We start from the raw sequence: 22,187 nt of genomic DNA on the forward strand, positions 1-22,187 counted from the left end.
AAAAATTAAAAATAAAAAATAGAAAAAACAAAAAAAATGTAAAAAAAGGAAAAAAAGAAAAAACATAAAAAATTTAAAAATATATAAAAATTTTAAAAATATAAAATTTAAAAATATTTAACAATTTAAAAAATAATAAAAATAAATAAAAATATAAAAACGTAAAAATAAAATAAAAATAAAAATAAAAAAAATTAAGAAACGTCAAAAAAAAAAAAATATGTAAAAGATGTATAATGAATGTTAAAAGGTTTTTGTACTGTGTTCGTGACTGCTCAACGTCAAAAAATTTATGGATTGCTCTTGGTCTTTACTGTGAAAGCATACAGCAAGATGTGGTTGCTTGGCTGAGAGATGGTTCATATGGTCCCATTACATTTCTTTTCATGGCTGGGGTATGGTGGGCTTGGAGAGTCCGGAACATTATTTGTATGGGTAAGGAAATTATGCCCATGTGCACTCTTTTATCAAATGTCCGTAACTTTGACATTATGCAGAAGTAATATGGATAGTAGAAGTGATACTATGCAGGAGTAATATTGTATATCGACATTCTCTTGACATTGAGCACATGATTCTTAACATGGATGGTAGCTCCTTTTGAGATAGTGTAATAGTTAAGATATAAGGTGTTGTCATATTAGGTCATGAGGTCTAAACTTGACATGTCCGAATGTACCTTCTCTCATGCTTTGGCCATTGTACTAATGACATATGTAATTTATTTTCTCTGTGTTGACCTAGCAACGAATTGACGGAAGCGCTGGGGATGAACGAATCACCTATTACCACATTAACATTAATAGTAGCTACATAGGCAACCTAGGTATGGTAAGTTTTGGAGGTGTTATTCATGGCTCTCATGGTGCTTGGATTGGTTTACTGGTTCTATCGATTTTTCTAATATCCTTTATGCAGAGCTAGAAGCTATTTTACATGGTCTCTCGTTATCTTGGTTCTTGGGATTTAGAGACCTCGTTTGCTACTCTGATTGAAACAATGTTATATCTTTGATTAAAGAGATGATGCTTTCTATGCATAAATTTGTAGTTATTATGTATGATATTTAATACACTGAACAAAACGGGACAACTAGAGTGTGTTTAGTTTAAATCATCATATATATATAATCTTGATTATATAATTATTTGATAATCATATAACTAAGATTACGAAGAATAAAGTATAATATAATGTTATTTAGTTCAATCCCTAATTTGATATTTAGTATATTACCCTTGGTTCAATACTAAATACCTTTCCAATTAAAAAATTTTAATATTTGATTAATTGATTTTTAAATAAATTAAATTAATAATATTTAAGTAAAATAAACGAGCAGGTGCACCATGGGTCTATCTCTCATCTTCCCCTTCCATGCCTAGCTTAGACGGAGTAATCTAAAAACTTGTGTGGAAAAGAATTACAATAGTAATTTAAAATTTCTTCTATTAAACTCTACAATAGTTATTAACACTTAGAACAAATAAAAAACAAACTAAAAAAAAAGACAGTATAATTCAATGGAGGAAAAGCAAGTCAAACCACACAGTCACTTTATCGTATTTTCCTTTTGTTATCACGCAGTCACGCATTCTGTAGGCGAGTGGGACTGGTGGCGACCGCCGACGAGCACCACCGAGGTCGAGGTTAAGGAACAGGTGGTAATCCCTCACTTCTCGAGGGTACTAATTAGCTGCTGTGACAGGCCTAATATGCAATGGCGGAGCCCAGCATTGGCTTGCTCGGGTTATAATTCGGGGGTCCAATTGATGATTAGGTTGATTTTATTTATTCACCCTTTGTATTTTGGATTTTTAAAGGGAAAAAAGAACTTTTAACCCGGATGACAATTTTAGCTCAGGTGGACTATGATTCCAGGCTCTGCCAGTGCTAATATGGCAATAGAGAGCTCATCCTAGTCCACACCGACAACGAAGCGCTCTTCTCCCTCTTCGTCCTCCTCGGAGTTGTAGGAGTCAGTGACGTGTTCCTCATCCTTGTCGCTCTCCTCAAGCGGAGACTCGGGGAGGCCATGGAAGCTCTTGAAAGCCTCCTCGTTGAGAATGGATTTGGGAGAGGCGATAGAGACGGGGACGAAGACGGGAAGAGCACGAGGAACTCTCGAAGTGGTGGAGAACTAGGGGAAAGCGAGGCCCCTAGTGGGCAGGGAGCTGGAGGAGGCCACCAGTGCCCGAGGGGGAAGAGTGAACAAGGGAAGAGTAGTAGTAGAGGGAGGATATGCCAATGGTGAAACTGGAGGCGGAGCCAACCATGGTGGAGTGGAGGAGGTCGACCCCTTTGTTCGCCAGCTTCGCTCCTTTCCCGCCTAGATAGTCGCTTGCCCTCCTTTGTGCGAACTGCAAGGATAATTTTGGAAAAATTTCTTTCTTAATCCTTGAACGAAGAAAAACCCTAGGATTCCAAGATGATATGATTCCATCTTTTCCTGAAGTTTTAATGATGTGCGAGCATCTTTCATTTATATAATCGATCAATACCTAAATCAAATAAAGTTATAATTGAATCAAAGATACCATTAGGATAGAATATACTTAAAGAGAAAAAAAAAAAAACCTATCCCGAATTTTAAATTATACAATAAAAAATTAATATTTTACGATTACTTTTATTATTTATAAGCTCACCAACCAAAAGACCGGAAAAGGTGTTTCGTGCATTATGAATAACAGCTGATCCTAAAACCGGGCCGCTACCGAGTACCGAGTCCATAGCCGCGTCAATCACTGAGTAATAATAAATAAATAAACCCTCGTACCCATCGGCCCAACTCTAATTCTACAGCGACGAGGGAGGGAGGGGGAAGGAGAGGGAGGGAGGGGATGGCCGCCGCAATCCGTTGATCCCCGCTGGTACCCTAGTTGTAGAGAAGGGAGGATATGCGATGGGAGGGGGCAGAGGATCGGTAGCGGCGGGCCTGGCTTTGGAGGATGACTATGCGACGGTGAAGACGTCGGTGTGGTGGGATATCGAGAACTGCCAAGTCCCGAAGGTATGCGACTCGCACCTGATTGCCCAGAACATTAGCTCGGCGCTGGCGGCGTTGGGATACCGCGGCCCCGTCTCGATCTCCGCCTTCGGAGACACGAACAAGATACCCCAGTCCGTGCAACAAGCGCTCAATAGCACCGGCATCGCGCTTAACCACGTCCCCGCCGGTAAAATTTCTTGATGCTTTACTTTCTATGGTAAACCATAATTTTCTCGACGTTGTGGTTTGTGGATCTTCTTTTTCTGCCCTAAAGTGTGCCCAAATTGCCTGTTTTGTTCTATCCTATGGTAAGGCCTTAATTTTATCTTTATTTTTTGGGGTTTCATTATTGAGTTTTCAACTCTTTTGTTGTTTTTCATATATGCTTTGATTGTCTGGGAACTTCTTAATACTTCATGCTTGTTCTTCGTTAATCCCCGCTGGCTAGAAAGTGACAAGACCTAAACAAGAATGCGGCAAAGATTGCCAGATGACTAAAGTAATCATCATGATGAGGTGCTGAGATAATCAATGATTTGGTAAAACTTGCCAATTGATTTTATTGAAAATTAGTTCTTTTGTCTTGTTGCACAAAGAAGGGGCAACACTTCTCAATCTCCAATGCGGAAGAAGAGGAAGAGAGAAAAAGATCGCGCGGAGTAACGAGGCAAAGCCGCACAAGAAAAGAGCAAACACGAGGAAGGAGAAGAAGAAGAGAAAGAAGAAGAGTTAAAGTGTTTTAGTAGCATGCCTACTTTACAAAAACAACCGAAACTTTATTAGAATTCTCTCTACTAAAGAGAATCACATTCTATGATTCTCATGATTGTACAATAGGTTTACAATGATCCATATAAATAGTGCATAAATCTCAGACCCGGTAAAATCATAACAGAATTTTATTATGAAAAATTGTAACAAAATTCTGTTATGAAAAACCATAACAGAATTCTGTTATATAAAATCGTAATAGAATTTTATTACGAAAAATCTTAACAGATTTTTTTTCATAACATCCATCGCATTGATCTTCATCCAAATATGAGCCATCCGTTAACAATCTCCATCTTGGCGAATATTCACCCTTTCGAAAAACACGAGTATCTGAACAAAACTCCACCTGGACCTCTGGTCTAGGTTTCCTCTAGCATCTAGAGATATGGATCAAGTTCAAGCAATGCTTGAACTTCTCTGTGGTCACTAGCTTTGTCAGCATGTCTACAACATTGTCAGCATGTCTGCAGTGTGAACATTCTCAAGTTGAATTTCTCCAAAAGCAATTGACTCTATGATATTGTGAAACCGCACATCAATGTGCTTGGTTCTCGCATGATACACAACCAACTACATTGACATAAAGAACCTTTGACATCTTTTGGATCTCGTCATTCATTTTTGGACACTGTGTACTTATAACTTGAAGTGATGCACCAGGGGTGTGCTCACCGACTTTGCATTCTTCATGTTGAACCTATCCAACACATTTTCCACATAGCTACGTTGAGACAACTATAATCTCCCTGTAGCTCTATCCCTGTGAATCTCCATCTCAAGAATCTTCTTGGCTTCTTCTAAATCTTTCATGTTAAATTCCTTGCTAAGTAGCCTCTTCAATTTGTCGATCTCTTTCATCTTCTTCGCAACAATAAGCATGTCATCTATGCATAGTAGTAAGAAAATCAGTACTTCATCTTCAAGGCTCTTCACATATATGCAGTAATCATACTCACATTTCCTATATCTATTTTGAATCATGTATGAATCAAAATGTTTATACCATTGCCTAGGAGATTGCTTCAATCCATAGAGCGATTTCTTCAACTTACAAACCAACCACTCTTGTCTGACTAAATCCCTCAGTTGTGACATAAAAATTTGTTTCTCCAAATTTCCATGAAGAAATGCCGTCTTCACATTTATTTCCTCCAACTGCAAATCGTAATGTTCCACCAAAGCCAACGCCGCTCTAATTGACGTATGTCTTACTATTGGAGAGAAATTTTTTTTATAGTTAATATCTTTTTTCTGTGAATGCCCCTTTGTTACCAACCGAACCTTGAACTTCACTTCTTCTCCCACATTGCTTCTTTATTCTTGAATATCCACTTGCACCCTATAACTTTCTCATCTGTTATAACATCCGTCCACTTATCCTTCTCACAGCTGTGTATCGCCTCCCGAAAAGACGTAGGGTTTCCGCTACTAGTGATAAGTTCATAAGATACTAAGTCTTCAAATCCGTATATAGTGGGTGGTTTTACAACTTCTCTCGCTCTGCCACCAACTATAATGTGTGCTCTAAGTTAGAATCATCAGAGTTATCAGTCTGTAGCTCCACCTACACGACATCTTTCTCCATATTGCTCTGTGGTGTTTCCTTTCCTTCTTCCTGAGTACGTTGTAGCATAGCCTTCTAGTCAAACATTACATCTCTGCTGATCATCACCTTGTTTACCTTAAAATCCCAAAGCTTGAAACTTTAACTCTTTTTTATACCCCCAAAAAATGCATCGCTTTGACTTTGCATCCAACTTTGATTTTTTCTTATTAGATATGTGCTTATAAGCTGGACATCTAAAAACTCGAAGATGAGAGTAATCTACTTAATTTTCTGTTTATACTTTCTCTGATATTTTGCCTTCTAGTGCTGTCCTTGGTGATTTATTAATGAGATAACATGCCCTGTTAATTGCTTCCGCCCAGAAATTCTTTGCTAGCTCTGCATTTAGCCTGAGACATCTTGTCTTCTCAATGATAGTCCTGTTCAATCTTTCCACTACCCCGTTTTGTTGAGGTGTCTTGCGAATCGAGAAATGTCTCATTATCCGGTTTGGTTCTCCACTTCAGTTTTCCACAGTTTGAACTTTGTGAAAGTTTCTGACTTGTGACGCATAAAAATATACTCAGACCTTTCGTGAGTAATCATTAGTAAAACTCACAAAATACAAGCCCTCCACATGATGTTACACTGGCTAACCCCAGAGATCTGTATGTATGTAGTCTAGAATCCCCTCCGTCTTATTTGTTGCCGTCTTGATTTGCACTTTGCTTTGCTTTCTAAGAACATAGAATTTGTAGAATTCAAGCTTGCACGTCTTGACACCCTTCAATAAATCTCTCATGTGAAGTTTTAGCATTCCACATTCACCCATATGCTCTAGCCGCATATGCCATAAGCCAATAATGTCAGATTCAGATTCTACCGAGACAACTCTACCTACAACTGTAGTCCCTATTAACTTATAGATATTCTCTGCTAACTTTTGTCCTTTCATTACCGTTAGAGCTCCCTTGCTGACTTTTATCATTCCGCTTATTGATTTGTAACTACAACCAATATCATCTAGTGTGCCCTAGCGAGATTAAGTTCTTCCTTAGCTTTGGTATATATCTAACATCACATAGGATTCTGATCACACCATCAAATATCTTGATTTTGACGTTTCCTCTACCGATAACTTTGCATAACGCATCTTTTTCCATCAATACTGAACTAGAATCTACTACCCTATAGGTGTCAAATCAATCCTTGTTTAATATGTAGAGTCTAAAATCCATACATCCGTCAGCTACTTCGAACTCGACATAACTGATAATATATCTCCATCACCGCTCTATGAATTTTCCTCTGCAACTATTTTTGCTGACTTTGCCGAATTACCTTTGTTCTCTGCAACATGTTTCTTTATTTCTGGACAATCTCTCTTAATATGACCTTTGCCTCCATATTTGTAGCACGTGATCACCTTCTTCTTTCTCGACTTAGAACGAGCCTTGTTGTTGTTACCTAACCCATGTCGAGATTTGCTCCTACCACGCTCTTGGTTGCTATTTATCATAAGTCTTTCTCCCTGAGAAACTTTATCGCTTATTTTCTTCCATTGGTGAAAACCTAGCAACGCACCTATGATCTCCTCCAATTTGAGAGTTTCCTTACCCCACATCAAAAAAGTAGTAACTAAATTCTCGTACGTAGGAGATGAAAGTAGAGAATTCAACAACATCAGCGCCTTGTCTTCATCTTCGATCTTCACATCAACCTGCTTCAGATTACTTATATTCTGGTTGAATACGTTGATGTGCTAGCTCAGATCGGTTCCTTCTGTCATTTTCAGCCCGAATAATTTGTACTTAAGATACAATTTGTTTGTCAATGTATTGACTTTCCAACTTTTGCCAAACTGCCACTGGTGATTTTTCGTCCATGATACGGTACATCACATCATCCGTAAGACAAAGCCTGATTATTGTCATTGCCTTCACCTGAAGTTCTTCCCAATTTAATCTCTCCATGCTTTTCGGTTTCCTTTCTCCTAACGCCTTCACCATGCCTTGTTGCACCAACAAATTCTTGACCCTTCTCTGCCATAATCCGAAGTTCCCGGTTCCGTCAAACTTCACCATATCAAACTTCGCAGAAGTCGTCGTCGACATATTGAAGAAATCTGCCAAAACCTGTAGTTCTGATACCAATTGTTGTGTAAAGAGGGGGCAACACCTCTCAACCTCTAATGTAGCAAAAGAGGAAGAGAGAAAGAGATCGCGCGGAACAACGAGGCAAAGATGCACAAGAAAGGAGCAAACACGAGGAAGGAGAATAAGAAGAGAAAGAAGAATTATCGTGATTTGGCAGTGTGCCTACTTCACAAAAACGATCGAAGTTTTATTAGAATTCTTTCTACTCAAGAGAATCACATTCAATGATTCTTATGATTGTACAATAGGTTTACAATGATCCCTATAACTAGTACATAAACCCAAAATCCGGTAAAATTGTAACAGAATTTTGTTATAAAAAATTACAACAGAATTCTGTTATGAAAAATTGTAATAGAATTCTGTTATATAAAATCGTAACAGAATTTTATTACGAAAAATCTTAACAGATTTTTCTTCTATGACATCCATCGCATTGACTTTCATCCAAATATGAGTCACCCGTCAACATGTCTTGTATAGAAGATTGACAATTGATTTTATTAATTTGTGTAGATGATTGTATAGGTAGATTTCTAGGGAGCCATTTGGGGACTATATATATATATATAGAAGACCTACGCCCTATTCGCTTACCAGGTAAATCCGAAGTACAATTTATGCACACTTAGAAGCCGACCTCCATCATATTCGTCCCTATTGGGATTTGAACCATGGGTCTCTTTATTGGTCCTTTTGAGTGTTTTACCATTGCACCACACCGATGGGGGCTCCACTATTGGATCAGTCAAGATGTATAACAACAAAAAGTACTAACTCGTCCTTCTGATTTTCATGGTATCATAGCCAAAATTTTCCTCCCTCTTCAAATCCTATCAATTTTGTTGGTTGGTCTTCTATTCTCTCTTCAAATACTGTTGTTGGTTGAGCTTGAATTGTAGGATTGACATGGACTCATTGCTTCTTGCATCGCCTGCTCCTTCCTCAAGAAGAAGCAATTGCGTCTGCCAACACTAAGCCTCATCCTTTAGTGCCAAGATCCACTACAATGCCAAGTCATTAAGTTGCAAGCTTTCTATACAAAACACCCTCTAAAAAAGATAATATCATGGTGTGTCTGTTACTGATTAAAAAAAGGAAAAAAAACAAAAAAGGAAAGAAAATAATTAAAAAAAAATAGTTAATGTAGGCCGTAGGCGTTCACTTATTGAAAAAATTTACAATGTGTAGTATCGATTGATAAAGATGCATATTGTTGGGTGAGAAAAACTAACCTACATCATGGATAAAAGTGCTCCACCTGTTGCATTGGAAAAGAGAGGTAAAAAATGGTAAATCAAAAGATAAAACATTGACTTCTGATATCTGGCTCCTGACATCATGAAGCATTATTTTCATATACCCATTGCTCATAAAATCTAGAGTATTCAAGCTTTTTGTGATGGTAATAATGAGATGCATATTATTCTTTGCATCAGAAAGCCTTCTTAGTCAAACAAGGTGCCTAATCCCGCTCAGTATATTGTTGGGAGCTCTTAGTATATTATGGGAACTACTAGAAATTTTTTGGTAACTAAATTATTGTTATAAAGTAGCCATAAAGGATTTCGATGATCCAACGTATGATAGGCCTTTTAGTGAACTTGAGCACATATATTTTGTTCTGAATTAGATAAATATTTTTATCATCATTGATGAGAAATTTTATGGCATGACCCACTTCTATGTTCGGAAGAGTGTTATTCTTTAGTTTGTTGTGAGGTCATACGATCTATTACTTACATTGAGTTTCCAGAAGCTTCCATTATGATTTTTCATGATCTACTCAGTTGGATGTCATAAGACTAACCAAACCAATGAAATTGACTACAATAAAATGTTAGCCTGGCTTGGACGCTTTTCCAAATCTATGACAATCTTTGGTTACAAACGAAGTAATTTAGATCACATATTATTATTATTATTTTAAAATGACATGGAAAAAATTGCTGCACATTATATATGTGGATGATGTGAACATCATAGGCAACAATCCAGAAAAAATGAAAGATTTGCCGTCATATTTGTCTAAGGAATTCAGAATGAAAGACTCGGTGCTTTTAAAATATTTTTTGAAAATTGAAGTATCTCGATCAAGTAAAGGGATTTTCTTATCTTAAAAAAAGTATGCCTTAGATCTATTACATGAAGCCAGTATGTCAATCTGACACTTTAGTGGAAGAGGATCTAAAATTGTGTACTAAGACAAGCCAGGAACTACTGGACATCAATGGACAGGAAGAGATATTGGAAGATTATGTAATTAACTTGCACAAAACTAAATCTTGCCTATACTTTAAATATTGTGTCAGTTTATGCATAATACTGGCGAACAAGATATAAAATATGAATGTTGTCCTTCAAATTTTGAGATATCTAAAATTAGTTCTTCGAAAGTCCATCATGGCCGGCCCCAAGCCTGGATGAGAAAGCGTGAGGGTTGCATTAGGTTGTCAACTAATGTTGAATTCACGTAAATGTTCAATGAATGGATCCATCAAACTATTGCGCAAATGTTAGGTTGTTCTCCGAAAGGAGCGTGTTGTTGGGCAAGGACTGCTACATCTCTATAAAAATTCGGGTGTAGTATTAAATGTGTAAGAGTTCTTGTTACAAGATCGATTGTAACGTATCAATAAGGGCCGCTACCTAACAATATGCAAGAGTTCTCATACCAGAGGTTATATAAGATCAAATATTATAAGAAAATTAATGGTCTAAGATTTGGAACATGGACATAAGAACGCTCATTGATAAAAACAATAAAGGTAAGTTATAGTATAAAGGTAGGAGTAAAATAAGAAATAAAGTAGGTATTATCGTAGATAGTTCGTTAAAAGATGAAGTTATACGAGTAGTTAGAAAAGGGGATAAGATTATAGTTCTCAAGATAGTAGTGAGGACAGAAATTATTAACGTAATTAGCATATATGCACCTCAAATATGATTAGATGCAGACACCAAATCTAAGTTTTGGGATCACCTAGATGAGGTATTACAAAATTTTTCATCAAATGAAATGATTTTACTAAGAGATCTAAATAAACATACAAGAGTGAAAAAATAGGAATATGATAGGGTACATGAGAGCCATAGATTTCGAACAAGAAATGAAGAAGGAAAAACTATATTAGATTTTGCGATAACAGATGACTTAATACATTTTTTAAGAAAAGAGAAGAATATAATAATAAATTGCAACTTGATTTTTTTATGGTTAGAAAGAAAGATAGAAAGATTTATAAAAATTATAAGGTTATCTTCGAAGAAAACTTAACTACCTAACATAAGTTAGTAGTGTTCAAACATAGTATTAATAGAAGAAAAATATGCATGACTTTTATAATTAAGTGGTGGAATTTAAGAATGAGAAACAAAATATATTTAAGGAGCGAGTAGAAGTACAATTATTAGGAGAAATATACGACGACTCGAATACGACATAAGATAAGATGGTATCAAAGTTGAAAATAGTAGCCAAAAGTGTACTCGGTGAATCAAAGGTACATGCATCAACTAAGTAAATAATCTTAGTGGTAAAATGAGAAAATACAGGGAAAGTGAAATAAAAACGAATAACTTCTAAGGCATTATATCTTTATAAAAATGAGGAAAACTTAAAAACAAATACAGTAGTCAAGAAAGAAACTAAGAAAGCAATGAATGAAGTAAAAAATGAACTTTGGAACACTTATATCGAAAATTAAATACAAAAGAAGGGGAAAAAGACATTTATAGAATAGTTAAAGCGAGAGAAAGGAAGACAAGAAATCTTGTCCAAATAAGACGTAGGTACTAGTAAATGAGAGCAAATAAAAGAGCGGTGGTTGAGCTATTGTCATCATAATTTAATGAAGATTTAGATAACCAATTTAATTTAGGTAATTATTAAAAGTAGTATAATCTCAAATGGGATGCAAAATGGAAAAGTAGTTGGAGCAGATGATATTCCAATAGAGATATGAAAGTGTCTAGGGAAATAAGGTATTGAATGACTTACAAAGTTATTTAACTTGATATTGAAAATGAAAAAAATCTGATTAATGAAGGGTAAGCATTTTAGTTCTCTTATATAAAAATAAAGGAGACGTACGACATTGTGCAAATTATAGGGGTATTAAATTAATGAGTCGTACCATGAAATTTTGGGAAAGAGTAATAAAAAATGATTAAGGAAGGAAATCATGGTGATCGAAAATCAATTTGGATTAATGTTTGGAAGGTCGACAATAAAAGTTATACATCTTCTCAACTGAAAAGTATCGGGAACAAAAATAAGATCTACACATTGTATTAATTGACTTAGAAACAACTTATGATAGAGTTCCAAGAGAAATTATATGAAGAATTTTAGAAAAGAGAGGTGTTAGTGTAACATATATTGAACTAATCATGAATATGTATGAGGATGTAACGACAAGAGCGAAGATTTCAGGCAGATTAACCGAAGTGTTTCCCATAAAAAGAGAGTTACATTAAGGATCAACTCTAAGTTCTTATATTTTTACACTAATCATAGAGTAACTTACTGGACACATCCAAGATACGGTACTATGATGCATGTTGTTTGTAAATATTGTTTTGTTAGATAAGACACGCGAAGAAGTAAATGATAAACTTGAATTTTGGTGGTAAACACTGAAGTTGAAGGGAGGCTCAGTAGAGTGAAGTCATAATATATAGAATTTAATAATATATGATGTAATGAGAATTTTTAAAATATGAGATACTTCTAAAATTGAGAGCTTTAAGTATTTAGGAGCTTTTTTTTGCAAAAGGATGGAGGGATTGAGAGAGATGTCTTATATAGAATATAAGCAGGATAGTTGAATGAAGAAGAGCTTCAGGTGCTCTATGTGATCATAAAGTATTTCTAAAAAAGAAAAGTTTTACAAAACGATGGTTAGACTTGCTATGTTATATAAAGTTGAATATTGAGCTATGACTCGAGCACATGAGCCGAAGATGAGAATTGTAGAGACGAGGATGTTAAGGTGGGTATGTGGAGATACAAGGATCGACAAGACAAAAAATGAAAACATTTGAGAGAGTCGGAGTTGCATCAATTGAGGGAAAATCTCTAAGAAACATGTTTAAGATTATACAAATATGTACTTAGATGATCAATAAATGCTCTAGTTAGATTATATGAAACTATGATAAATATGCACATCAAACGAGGAAAATGAAGATAAAAAAAATACTTGATTAGCAACAATAAAGCAATATAAAATTTAGTTAAATATAGATGATGATAGAAGTAGGGGATAGAACCCAATGACGTATAATGATCCATATAACGGATTCCACCTAGTGGGATATGATTTGGTTGATGATATAGTAGGGGAAGAATCTTATGACGTAGAATGATCCATATAATAGACTCCACCTAGTGGGATATGATTTGGTTGATGATATAGTAGGGGAAGAATCTTATGACGTAGAATGATCCATATAATAGACTCCACCTAGTAGGATATGACTTGATTATTATTGTTATTGTTGAAAAATTAGTTCCCGGAAAGGGAATTCTACTATCTAAAAATACAAACTACTAAAATATAAAGATATATATAGATGCTTCTAAAATTAGGCTGGACTTTTTGATGATAGACGGTCAGTTTGTAGGTGGGAGCTTAGTTACATGGAGAAGGGAGACATAAAATGTAATTACATAAACTAGTGGAAGTTACAATTTGATATAAATATAGATTTTCCATGTTACAATCTTATTTTGATTAGTGTGCACTAATTTTAATATATCACTTGGCTATGTAGTCTGCTTTTCTTCTTTGGAGAGATCTTATTTCTTGAATAGTATAGAGTTGTTTCAGAAGGTTTGTTTACAGTCCATTTGTATATTTATCCTCATCTCCGTAACACAGGCGTTAAAGATGCAAGCGATAAGAAGATTTTGGTTGACATGTTACTTTGGGCAGTTGATAATCCACCGCCTGCCAACTACTTATTAATATCTGGTGATCGTGACTTCTCAAATGCTCTCCACCAACTTAGTTTTCGAAGGTACAACATTCTTCTTGCTCAACCACCAAATGTATCACAAACTCTTGTTGCAGCAGCAAAGAGTGTTTGGAACTGGAAGGACCTTGTGACTGGTGGGAAACCATTGGCTGTGCCACCTTATATTAACAATGTGTCAATTGGTAATCCTGTCAGTGAAGATATAAATTGTCGATGTTCTGCTGATCATGAACGAATGACTGAATACCCTAGTGATCCCACTACAGCAGGAAGTCTAGGCACTCATAGAATTTGTGCGAATGTTAAAGTTGATAATCGCACAAAATGGAAACAAAGGAAACAATCAAATCCTACCCGGTCAACTAGTGTTATAACCTTGACGCCAAGCACGGTCAATCTGCCTCCAATAAGATCAGGTCTTCCAGATTACGTTAGTAGCCAACAATTTAGCAACAATATGAAAAATCCTGAGCAAGTGTCTCTCTCAACTATACCTAGCCCTGAATTCCAGGATGATTCCCAATTGAAGAATTCTATTCCTTTTTATCAGTCATCAACTCAAATGCCACCTTGTCACCCTTCTGAATCAATGCCTTTTAAGGTGGCTCCTCATGAGTTTTTTCAAGGAAACTGTCCTGATTCTTCTAGTAGCCATTTAGCAGAAGGAAACTGGCCTGAATATTCTAATGGCCATGTAGCAGAATATACTGCACCTAGGCCTGTTTTTGCTGTAGAACATGGGAATATCTTTTCTAGTAACCATAAATCGCATGGGCCTGATCCACTAAAACCAAGTGATTTGCTGCCGCCACAACCTAATAATCAACATGGGAATTTGTCGTCAGCAAATTCTCCAAGTTACAACTATGCTACCTCAAACTCTTATAATGACCCGCGATACTATTCCCGTGGTCCATTCAATCCATCAATTCGCCCATTTAGCCAATCTGAAGTGGTTAGGCCTGGTGCCTCAGAATATTCCAGCAGTGGTAATCGAAATGGCCTATCCTATAAACAAAACCCAAACAAGCCAAGTATGAGTTCTTGTCCAGAGAAAAATGGCTCTTGGAGTTCTGAATATATGCACAGACCTCCACCTCTACCTTCACCAGTAACAAACAAATTTATGTCTCAAGATGGGCTTTCGAATAACCCAGGGCGCCCTGTGCCAAGTTCTGAGGTTCAGATTATTTTAAATGCCTTGCATATCTTAGAAGTTGACAAAATGATTCCGACAGAAGCAAATATAGCTGATTGTATTTGGTATGGTGAAATGAATATCCAGAATTTCGACATTAAGGCAGCCTTAGATTATGCTATTCAACATCAACATGTTGTGGTCCATATGTTGGGCGGTAAATTGCCTTTATATGTAGAAAAAAACATTACACTCTGGAAATGGGTTAATACTATGGATATTTATGCTAAACATCCAAAGGCTACTTGGGATACAGTGCTTAAGTTTCTATCGTCAATAGAAGGACGCCGTTCAGTGGCGGCATCACAAAGCAGGTAACATTCTTTTCTTTGCAGATATGCTTCATTTTGTTTTCACATCTATATTATCAACAATGATAATCTTGTGCAGGTATCAAGCAGCAATAGCTATTAAAAAATCATGCCTGAACCATCTTACTTTAGGTGAAATTCTTCAGATACTGCAAGCTATAACTGATGTGAAAAAGTGGATTGTGCCTCACCTATCGGGTTGGCAGCCATTATCTTTCAGTTTACCATATGCAGATAAAAACACAGATATGGGAATGAGTGGCAAATGAGATAACCGTCCTAAACTATGATGATGCAAAAAAAAAAATGGAAATGCAGTTTCAGTACATGTTATCTGTATGCAAAATCTAGGATAGCACACCTGAGATCAGCTCATTCTCTACAAGTTTGCTACATATTGTTATTTACTGTTAATCGGTAAAAACTTATAGAAATATGCTAAATGCTTTCAAGTAAAGCTAGGTAATTTGGTGGTCAAACACATTCTTCTGAATGTGCTACTAGATTATGTTATTAGTTGAAGACAATGAGCTTGTATGCGTGCTATTGGCAAACGGCATGCCAAAGATGTTGAGTTGCTGTTATACTCATTGAGTTCTTGTACTGAAATATGTTTATGTGATATGCTTTTACTATCAACGAGGTTTTTTTTTTTTTGTTGTTAAACCAATTATTTAGCTTTTGCTATCTGACTAATTTTGGAGGTGGACGATCCGACCCTACAAATTGCCACGAGGTAAATTTGAAAAGCGTGTGAGCGTGTGATATGCCTTATGAAAGAGAGTTCAATTGAACTCTCCCTGTATGAGTATACATACTATCCTGTTGCTTGCCATCGCGCTGGGCACACTCAGTGTGTCTGTTGATTTCATAAGTACTCTTGATTGGGTATCATCCCATTTTAACTTTATTAGATTTCATTATATAGGATAAAGGAATCTAGCAATCGTGCACTGCAGAAAGAAAGATACACGAAAACGTATTAAAATCCTTATTAGTTTTCTTATGAAAACGTCGACATTGCTTCTGCTGATTGCTGTCTCTTTTTTGTTATTTTTTCATTCAAAAATATTGGTGTAATATACATTCTGTTATTCGTCTTCTGTACTCCTGTCTACTTAATTCGTCTTCTGTACTCCTGTCTACTTAATTAATGCAAGGTTTTAACATGAAAGAGAATTATTGTAAGCGATAGATTATAGTAAAAAATTCTAAATAGTGTCACTATTTTTATGATAGATTAACAAACTATTCATAGTTATTTACAGCATGAGCCTTTAAAAATACATAGGTGCAGTCGAACCTTAAACCTTAGACACAAGGTGAGACACACTTCTTACTAAAAGAAAATATTTTAAATATAAATTTTTACAATTTAAATATATATACAAGTAATTTCTGTTAAAATATTTCTAATAAAATTTAAATATCAAAAAACACGAGTTTAAGCACGCTTCATTAAGTACTATGCTTGAGTCATGCATAGGCGTGTCTAACTATTCTTTACACTTAGACTATCCATATCATTTTTTTTTTTATTATTATATCTAAAATTTAAGATAAATGACCTATTTTATTAAATTTAGACAATTACTTTTCACTACATACTAAATCAAATACCTTAAAATTTCCATCATCCTTAATTTATTTCCATCATACTAAATACTCATCCTTAAGATTGAATGGAAGGAGAGAGATTGAAAAAATTGAGTGAAAGAAGAGAGATTAAAAAGAAATATTATTTTATTTTTAGGATAGTGATTTAATTTCTTAAATTTAGAGAATCATTATTCATCAAATCTAAATTTAAAGAATTGATAGAATAGTTGATGTAAAATTTTTTTAACTATTCTATTTAAAATTTAAGATAAAATTTTTTCATAAGATAATTAATATGGATGCTCTTAGGCACAGACATGCGTTTTTTTACATCTATGAAGCTATTGACGTTGCTTGTTATAAGTTTATTAATCTGATTGATAATTTTTTTTTCCATTGAAAATATTTATCGTCCCATGCATAAAGCTCCTAGGCTTCTGTACAACCCCTATTCACTTCATAATCCTACTACCCACTTCAAAATTATCCTGTGTCACAATGCAGCAGCAGAAGGCACCTCCGCTTCCTCTGGTGTTGTCATTTCTCTCTCCGATGGCTTCTGGTCTTTACCCACGCCCAACTCTTCTGATAACCTTGAGCCCATCTGTGAATGAAAACCAAGGGAAGTTGAACTAAGCCATCACTGAAGTGGGAGTTCTGAATCCCAGAGTTCGGAGTTTGAACCAGAAGTAAATTTAGTACCTTCCTATACCATGAAGAATCACCTCGTGATTTCATCAATTCTACAACACATAAAGATGGATTGACCTCGAACACCTGCATCCCACATTAAATGATAACTAAAATTCTTTGAATTAGGGAATCGACTAGTTCTGCATCTAGCTCATGCATTGAGTCACCTCTATCGAAACGCAGAGTGATCCAACGTTCTTGGGCCTCTTTGAGTCCTGCTTCTGAACGACTTTCAACTGATAACGAACAAGAACATTAACTCCTCGTTCTGAAATGAAAGTTTGGCAATGCCAATGAGAAAAATATCAAGGAGTTACTAACTTTGTCGTGTGTCTTCAGAACCTGAAGGTCCATTTGTGTGACAATGTCCACTATACGCTCAAACAAAACATTAGGCGCATAGTTTGATGTAAATCTGATTTTCCTTTCGGAGACATCCTGTAATCGCAAACAAGGCAATAGAATGTTAATCATCCAGATAACTTCAACTGGTTGTTCCTGAAAATGAATATTTTTTTTCCCTTTTTTTTTTTAAAAAAAAAATTCGTTTAAGTTTAGACCATAGCTTTCTCACAGTTCGATCTATGTACTGATTAACATCCTTACCTCTTTCTCAAAAAAACCAGAAAGATCAAGTGATGAAGACATTCCGATCAGCTGAAATGCATTGATATGGCTGGGCGAAGTCTCATTTTCATCTGCGACATTATCCTGCAGACAAAAAAAAAATCAGTTCTCTTGCTGCATCCAATTAACAATTCTCTGTTTTAGATTGATATACATCTTAATTAATATCAGTGTCACCTAAGCGGCATTCTGTTTGATAATTATTATTATTACTGAAGTTCAACTTTTTTATGAATTCAGTACCAGTTTCATGTAACACATTATGCATATGTTCCTGCCTTGTTCCTTTCAAAAAACAAATTTACAAAGAAGTGCATGATAGTGTAAAAACAATAGTTTGTCATCAAATTGCTCTTTTTACCTCTTTACTTGGAAGAGAGTTATGGAAGAGTATCTCCTCATCGCCATAGCCATCGTTCGGGACAGCTGGTACATAGTCTTGCTTGAACCACTCATCTGCCTTGATTCCTGCCACATTTATCCGAGTAACAGGATTTGGATCGAGAATTCTCCTAAGCATGTTTTGAGCACCAGGAGAGAGCCAGTTGGGAATCTTTGTATCTCCCCTAAGTATCTGAAGAAACAAGGCACATTAAAATGAGTCAAAAGTAACTTGGTTCACCGTTGTATCATTTCATCCTTCAAAAATTTACCTTCTGATATAGAACAGCAAGATTTCGATCATCGAAAGGAAGATAACCAGTGAGAAGAACATATAAAATGACACCACACGACCATATATCTGACCTTGCACCATCATAACCTCGGTTGGAGAGAACCTAGTCATTGATCATGAGAACTGTTAAGACTCGCAAAGAAATTAAACACGTTCTAAATCTTTATCTTGGAAGGTATTGTATGAGTTGAATATGTACCTCAGGAGCAATGTAGTTTGGGCTTCCGCATGTTGTGTGTAACAAGCCGTCATTCTGATGCACAAGGCAAGATATTAGTCAAATTGTATGTTAATAGATAGATTGCTCTGTGTTTTGTTTCATTTGGAAGATTGAATGGCATACCCCAAGATGCTGAGGTAAAGCACTGAGACCGAAATCAGATATCTTTATGTTTCTATTTGCATCCACAAGTACATTTTCCGGCTGTTTAAAAAAAAAAGAGAGTCAAGAATCATTATCTAACAAGTGAAAAAATCTGGTTGCTTGCATCTTATAATCATATGCTAGGGTGTAACTTGAAACGCCATAGTTATGTAATTGAACCTTTAGATCTCTGTGGTAAACACCCATATCATGGCAATAGCTAATCGCATCAATCAACTGTTGAAAAAAATGTCGTCCTTGCTTTTCGGAAAGCTGTCCCTTCGCCGGCTTCAATAGATCAACAAACAACAAGAAGAGGGTACCAACTTTAGGAACCCTGCATCTCGAAATGCAAGAACAAGCATAAAGTCACTGGTCGAAGTTCCTTACAATTATGTCGAACAATTCGCCACCATTTACGTATTCGAGGACCATGTAAATCTTGATTTTGCTAGCGGACACCTGTCACATGACCAAAATAAATCATGAAAAGCTAAACGATAAAAAGTATCTTTCTAAAATTCGTCACCACTGACAATGATGCAGTTTTTCGCTTAGAACTTTCTGATATATATAGTGAAATTAAAGTACAGCCGTAGGCCATAAGATATTCTACATCCTTGTAGCAAAAGATGGACGACCGGCCCATGGACATGGAGGTAAATCAAGAAGCTTGACCCCTTGCTTATTGTAGTAATATCTAGAGGTCCATAAGATATTCTACACCGCTTAATAAGTGGGTTGCGGAGATTAGTGGTAACAAAGTTATGAAATTTAACAATTCGACACCACTAAATAGCCAAAAAAAAAATACTCAATAATTTTGCCGAAAAAAATAATGCCGCCGTGTTAGTTAAGACACAAAACAATGCTGCAGACAAAAATTCTCTATAATTAAATGAGTGCTAGACAATCGCACTCCTGATAACTGCTGGCGACGAGCACGGATCCTCTGGATATGGTCCAGATCCAGACCAACTCATTGGGCTTTATGTGGCAAAAAGGTGAAATCGTTCGTCTTCAGCGCCTCCATCGCATCCGACCCAAGGATCATGAGAGAGATAAATCACAGTATCCTGAACTCATTGGGTTTTATGGACCTTATATACAGATGAAATCTATGAAATTTCATGTATGAATAACCCCTGATATGGAGCGGACCAAGGATTGTGGTCGTCCGTGACACCAATTACAGAGGCTGAGCCGAAGCACTGTGCGTCTGACACTGAACAGAGCACGATGGAGTAAAATAGCAGGGACAGCGTGTCGGCACCGGACGGATGGGGATGTTGGGGTCCCACGCTAAAAGGGTACCTCAATAATTTGGGTCTATTCCATCCTTTTATGAACAAAAAGAGATCGTAACCAAACTAAAGGCGACGACGGGAGGGGGAGCCAATCCGCGCCGTATCACGCGAGCAAAACTTTTTGTGAAAAAAAAAAAAATCCCCCAAACCCAAGAACATATGAAAACAGCCATTCTCCGGGTCATGTTTATCCACGCGAAATAACTGCCTTCTCCTTCTCACAATCAACTTATCGAATCACATCGGACTCAATCACTCCATTAAATACCTAAAAAAAAACTCAAAAACGGAATAGGAAAACTAGCAATATTCTAAATCGAGGAGGAGGAACTCGAAGAAACGGACCTCGTACAGGCGGACGATGTTGGGGTGCTTGAGAAGCTTCAAGGTGCCGATCTCCCTCTTGATCTGTTTCCACGTTTCCCGGAGAAATCAACGACGGCGACAAGTGAATTGCTCTGTTAATTAGAGCAAACGAGACCGAAACGAAACTAACCTGGTCGTCGAGGTTGAGCGATTGGATGCGCTTGCGGTCGAGGATCTTGACGGCAAAGGAGCGGCCGGTCTCAACGTGCCTCGCGTACTTGACCTTCCCGAAGTTGCCCTCGCCCAGCGTCCGTCCCATCTCGTACTTCGACAGCAACGATCGCATTCCAGGCCTGCTCCTCCCCTCTGACTCCTCTCCCTCCTTCATTATCTACCTCGACTCCGCTCCGATCGATGACAGCGGTCAATAGCCGGAACACGAGGAGAGAGGCAATCGATTCGCTGGTCGGAAGAAAGGAATGGGATATATATAGAGAGAGGGGAAGGGGAAGGAGAAGGCCGGAAGGGAGGTTGTGGCGATGAGCTTTCCTTCGGGTGTATTTTGCTGCAGTAGTAGTACTATTTAGGGAAAAAATTAAATTTCATTCTACCCCTTATAATTTATTCATATTGCGAAAGTACCTTTTATAGGTTTTCAGCTTTTATAATGGAACGTTAAATATAAATATGACAGGGCGTATTTTGATGATTCTAAAATTATTCGGGATTCTTGATGAATGAAAAATAGTTGAGGGTGTGGAATGCAAATTTCGTGGAATAGAAGTGGATAGAATTGCGCAGCTGGCGATTCTGTTTCCTTTCTATGATACTTATCGTAATTAACAAATTAATTGATTGGTTAAATTAATTAATTAATTAACCAGTCAGATATTTGGGAGAGGAAAAAGAGAAGAAAAAACAAGTTGCAAAGCCAATAAGTATAAGCCAAGCTATAGAATTAAATAATAATCATGTGTAATTAAATTAATAAAAAAAGGTAATTTGCACACAAATTTCTTCGAAAACATAGCAATTTAGCTTAATTTTGATTGGGCCGAGTGTCGTTGACTTAAGATAGGATCAACGGTAAAGGGGGGAAAAATAATATCATTTATTTATTGACATGTCAAATATCAACTACCATTTCCATCTAAATTAATTGGTATCAGGACAACGCAATTAGATGAACTAATTAGTTTTTGAAGTTGATAAGAAAATGACCGTTTATTTTTAAAAAACAAAATTCTAATTCAGGTGTAATTAAAAAAAACAAGGGTAATATGATAATTCAGGGGACATTTGGTATTTTCTTAGGAATATAAATCAGAATATGAATCATAGTGTTATGGAATGTAAATGAGTATGAGTATGTATATCACTCTTAAAAGAAATGTTTGGTTAATTGAATATTTTCTTTCGGAATAAATCAAAATTTCCTTTTTTACCCTTAAATGAAAATAAGAGAAAAAATTAGATGTTAGAGAAAAATATGATGAGAAAGAATGATGAGAGAAAGTATGATAAGAGAAAAAGTGTGATGGGAAAGAATGAAGAGAGGGAAAGTGTGATAAGAGAAAATGAGGAAAAAGAGTGTAATGAGAGAGAGTATGATGAGAGAGAAAATGCGACGGGAGAGGATGAAGAGAGAGAAAGTGT

General features: G+C 36.2%; 2 protein-coding genes and 1 long non-coding RNA gene across 3 annotated transcripts; 2 read left to right on the forward strand and 1 right to left on the reverse strand.

The window, feature by feature from the left end:
• The first annotated feature begins 2,803 nt into the window (after window positions 1-2,803).
• LOC121989100 (meiosis regulator and mRNA stability factor 1-like) lies at window positions 2,804-15,598 on the forward strand. Its single transcript, XM_042542944.1, has 3 exons — window positions 2,804-3,179; window positions 13,354-14,962; window positions 15,039-15,598. The coding sequence occupies exons 1-3, from the start codon at window positions 2,906-2,908 to the stop codon at window positions 15,226-15,228; spliced, it is 2,073 nt and encodes a 690-aa protein (XP_042398878.1). The 5' UTR covers window positions 2,804-2,905; the 3' UTR covers window positions 15,229-15,598.
• On the forward strand, window positions 3,186-8,683 carry LOC121989106. Its single transcript, XR_006114181.1, has 2 exons — window positions 3,186-3,508; window positions 3,589-8,683. It is a non-coding gene; the product is annotated as an uncharacterized LOC121989106 (long non-coding RNA).
• A 1,314-nt stretch (window positions 15,599-16,912) lies between the features above and the next one.
• LOC121989112 (CBL-interacting protein kinase 1-like) lies at window positions 16,913-21,082 on the reverse strand. Its single transcript, XM_042542961.1, has 13 exons — window positions 20,722-21,082; window positions 20,571-20,633; window positions 19,309-19,380; window positions 19,099-19,206; window positions 18,898-18,978; window positions 18,754-18,807; window positions 18,532-18,657; window positions 18,240-18,452; window positions 17,858-17,962; window positions 17,573-17,689; window positions 17,419-17,487; window positions 17,261-17,335; window positions 16,913-17,162 (listed from the first exon to the last, which is right to left on the reverse strand). Exons 1-13 carry the CDS (start codon window positions 20,917-20,919, stop codon window positions 17,052-17,054), a joined length of 1,392 nt encoding a protein of 463 aa, XP_042398895.1. The 5' UTR covers window positions 20,920-21,082; the 3' UTR covers window positions 16,913-17,051.
• Window positions 21,083-22,187: the final 1,105 nt, after the last annotated feature.

This window comes from Zingiber officinale, chromosome 1B, assembly GCF_018446385.1.
Source record: "Zingiber officinale cultivar Zhangliang chromosome 1B, Zo_v1.1, whole genome shotgun sequence".
Lineage (NCBI taxonomy): Eukaryota > Viridiplantae > Streptophyta > Magnoliopsida > Zingiberales > Zingiberaceae > Zingiber > Zingiber officinale.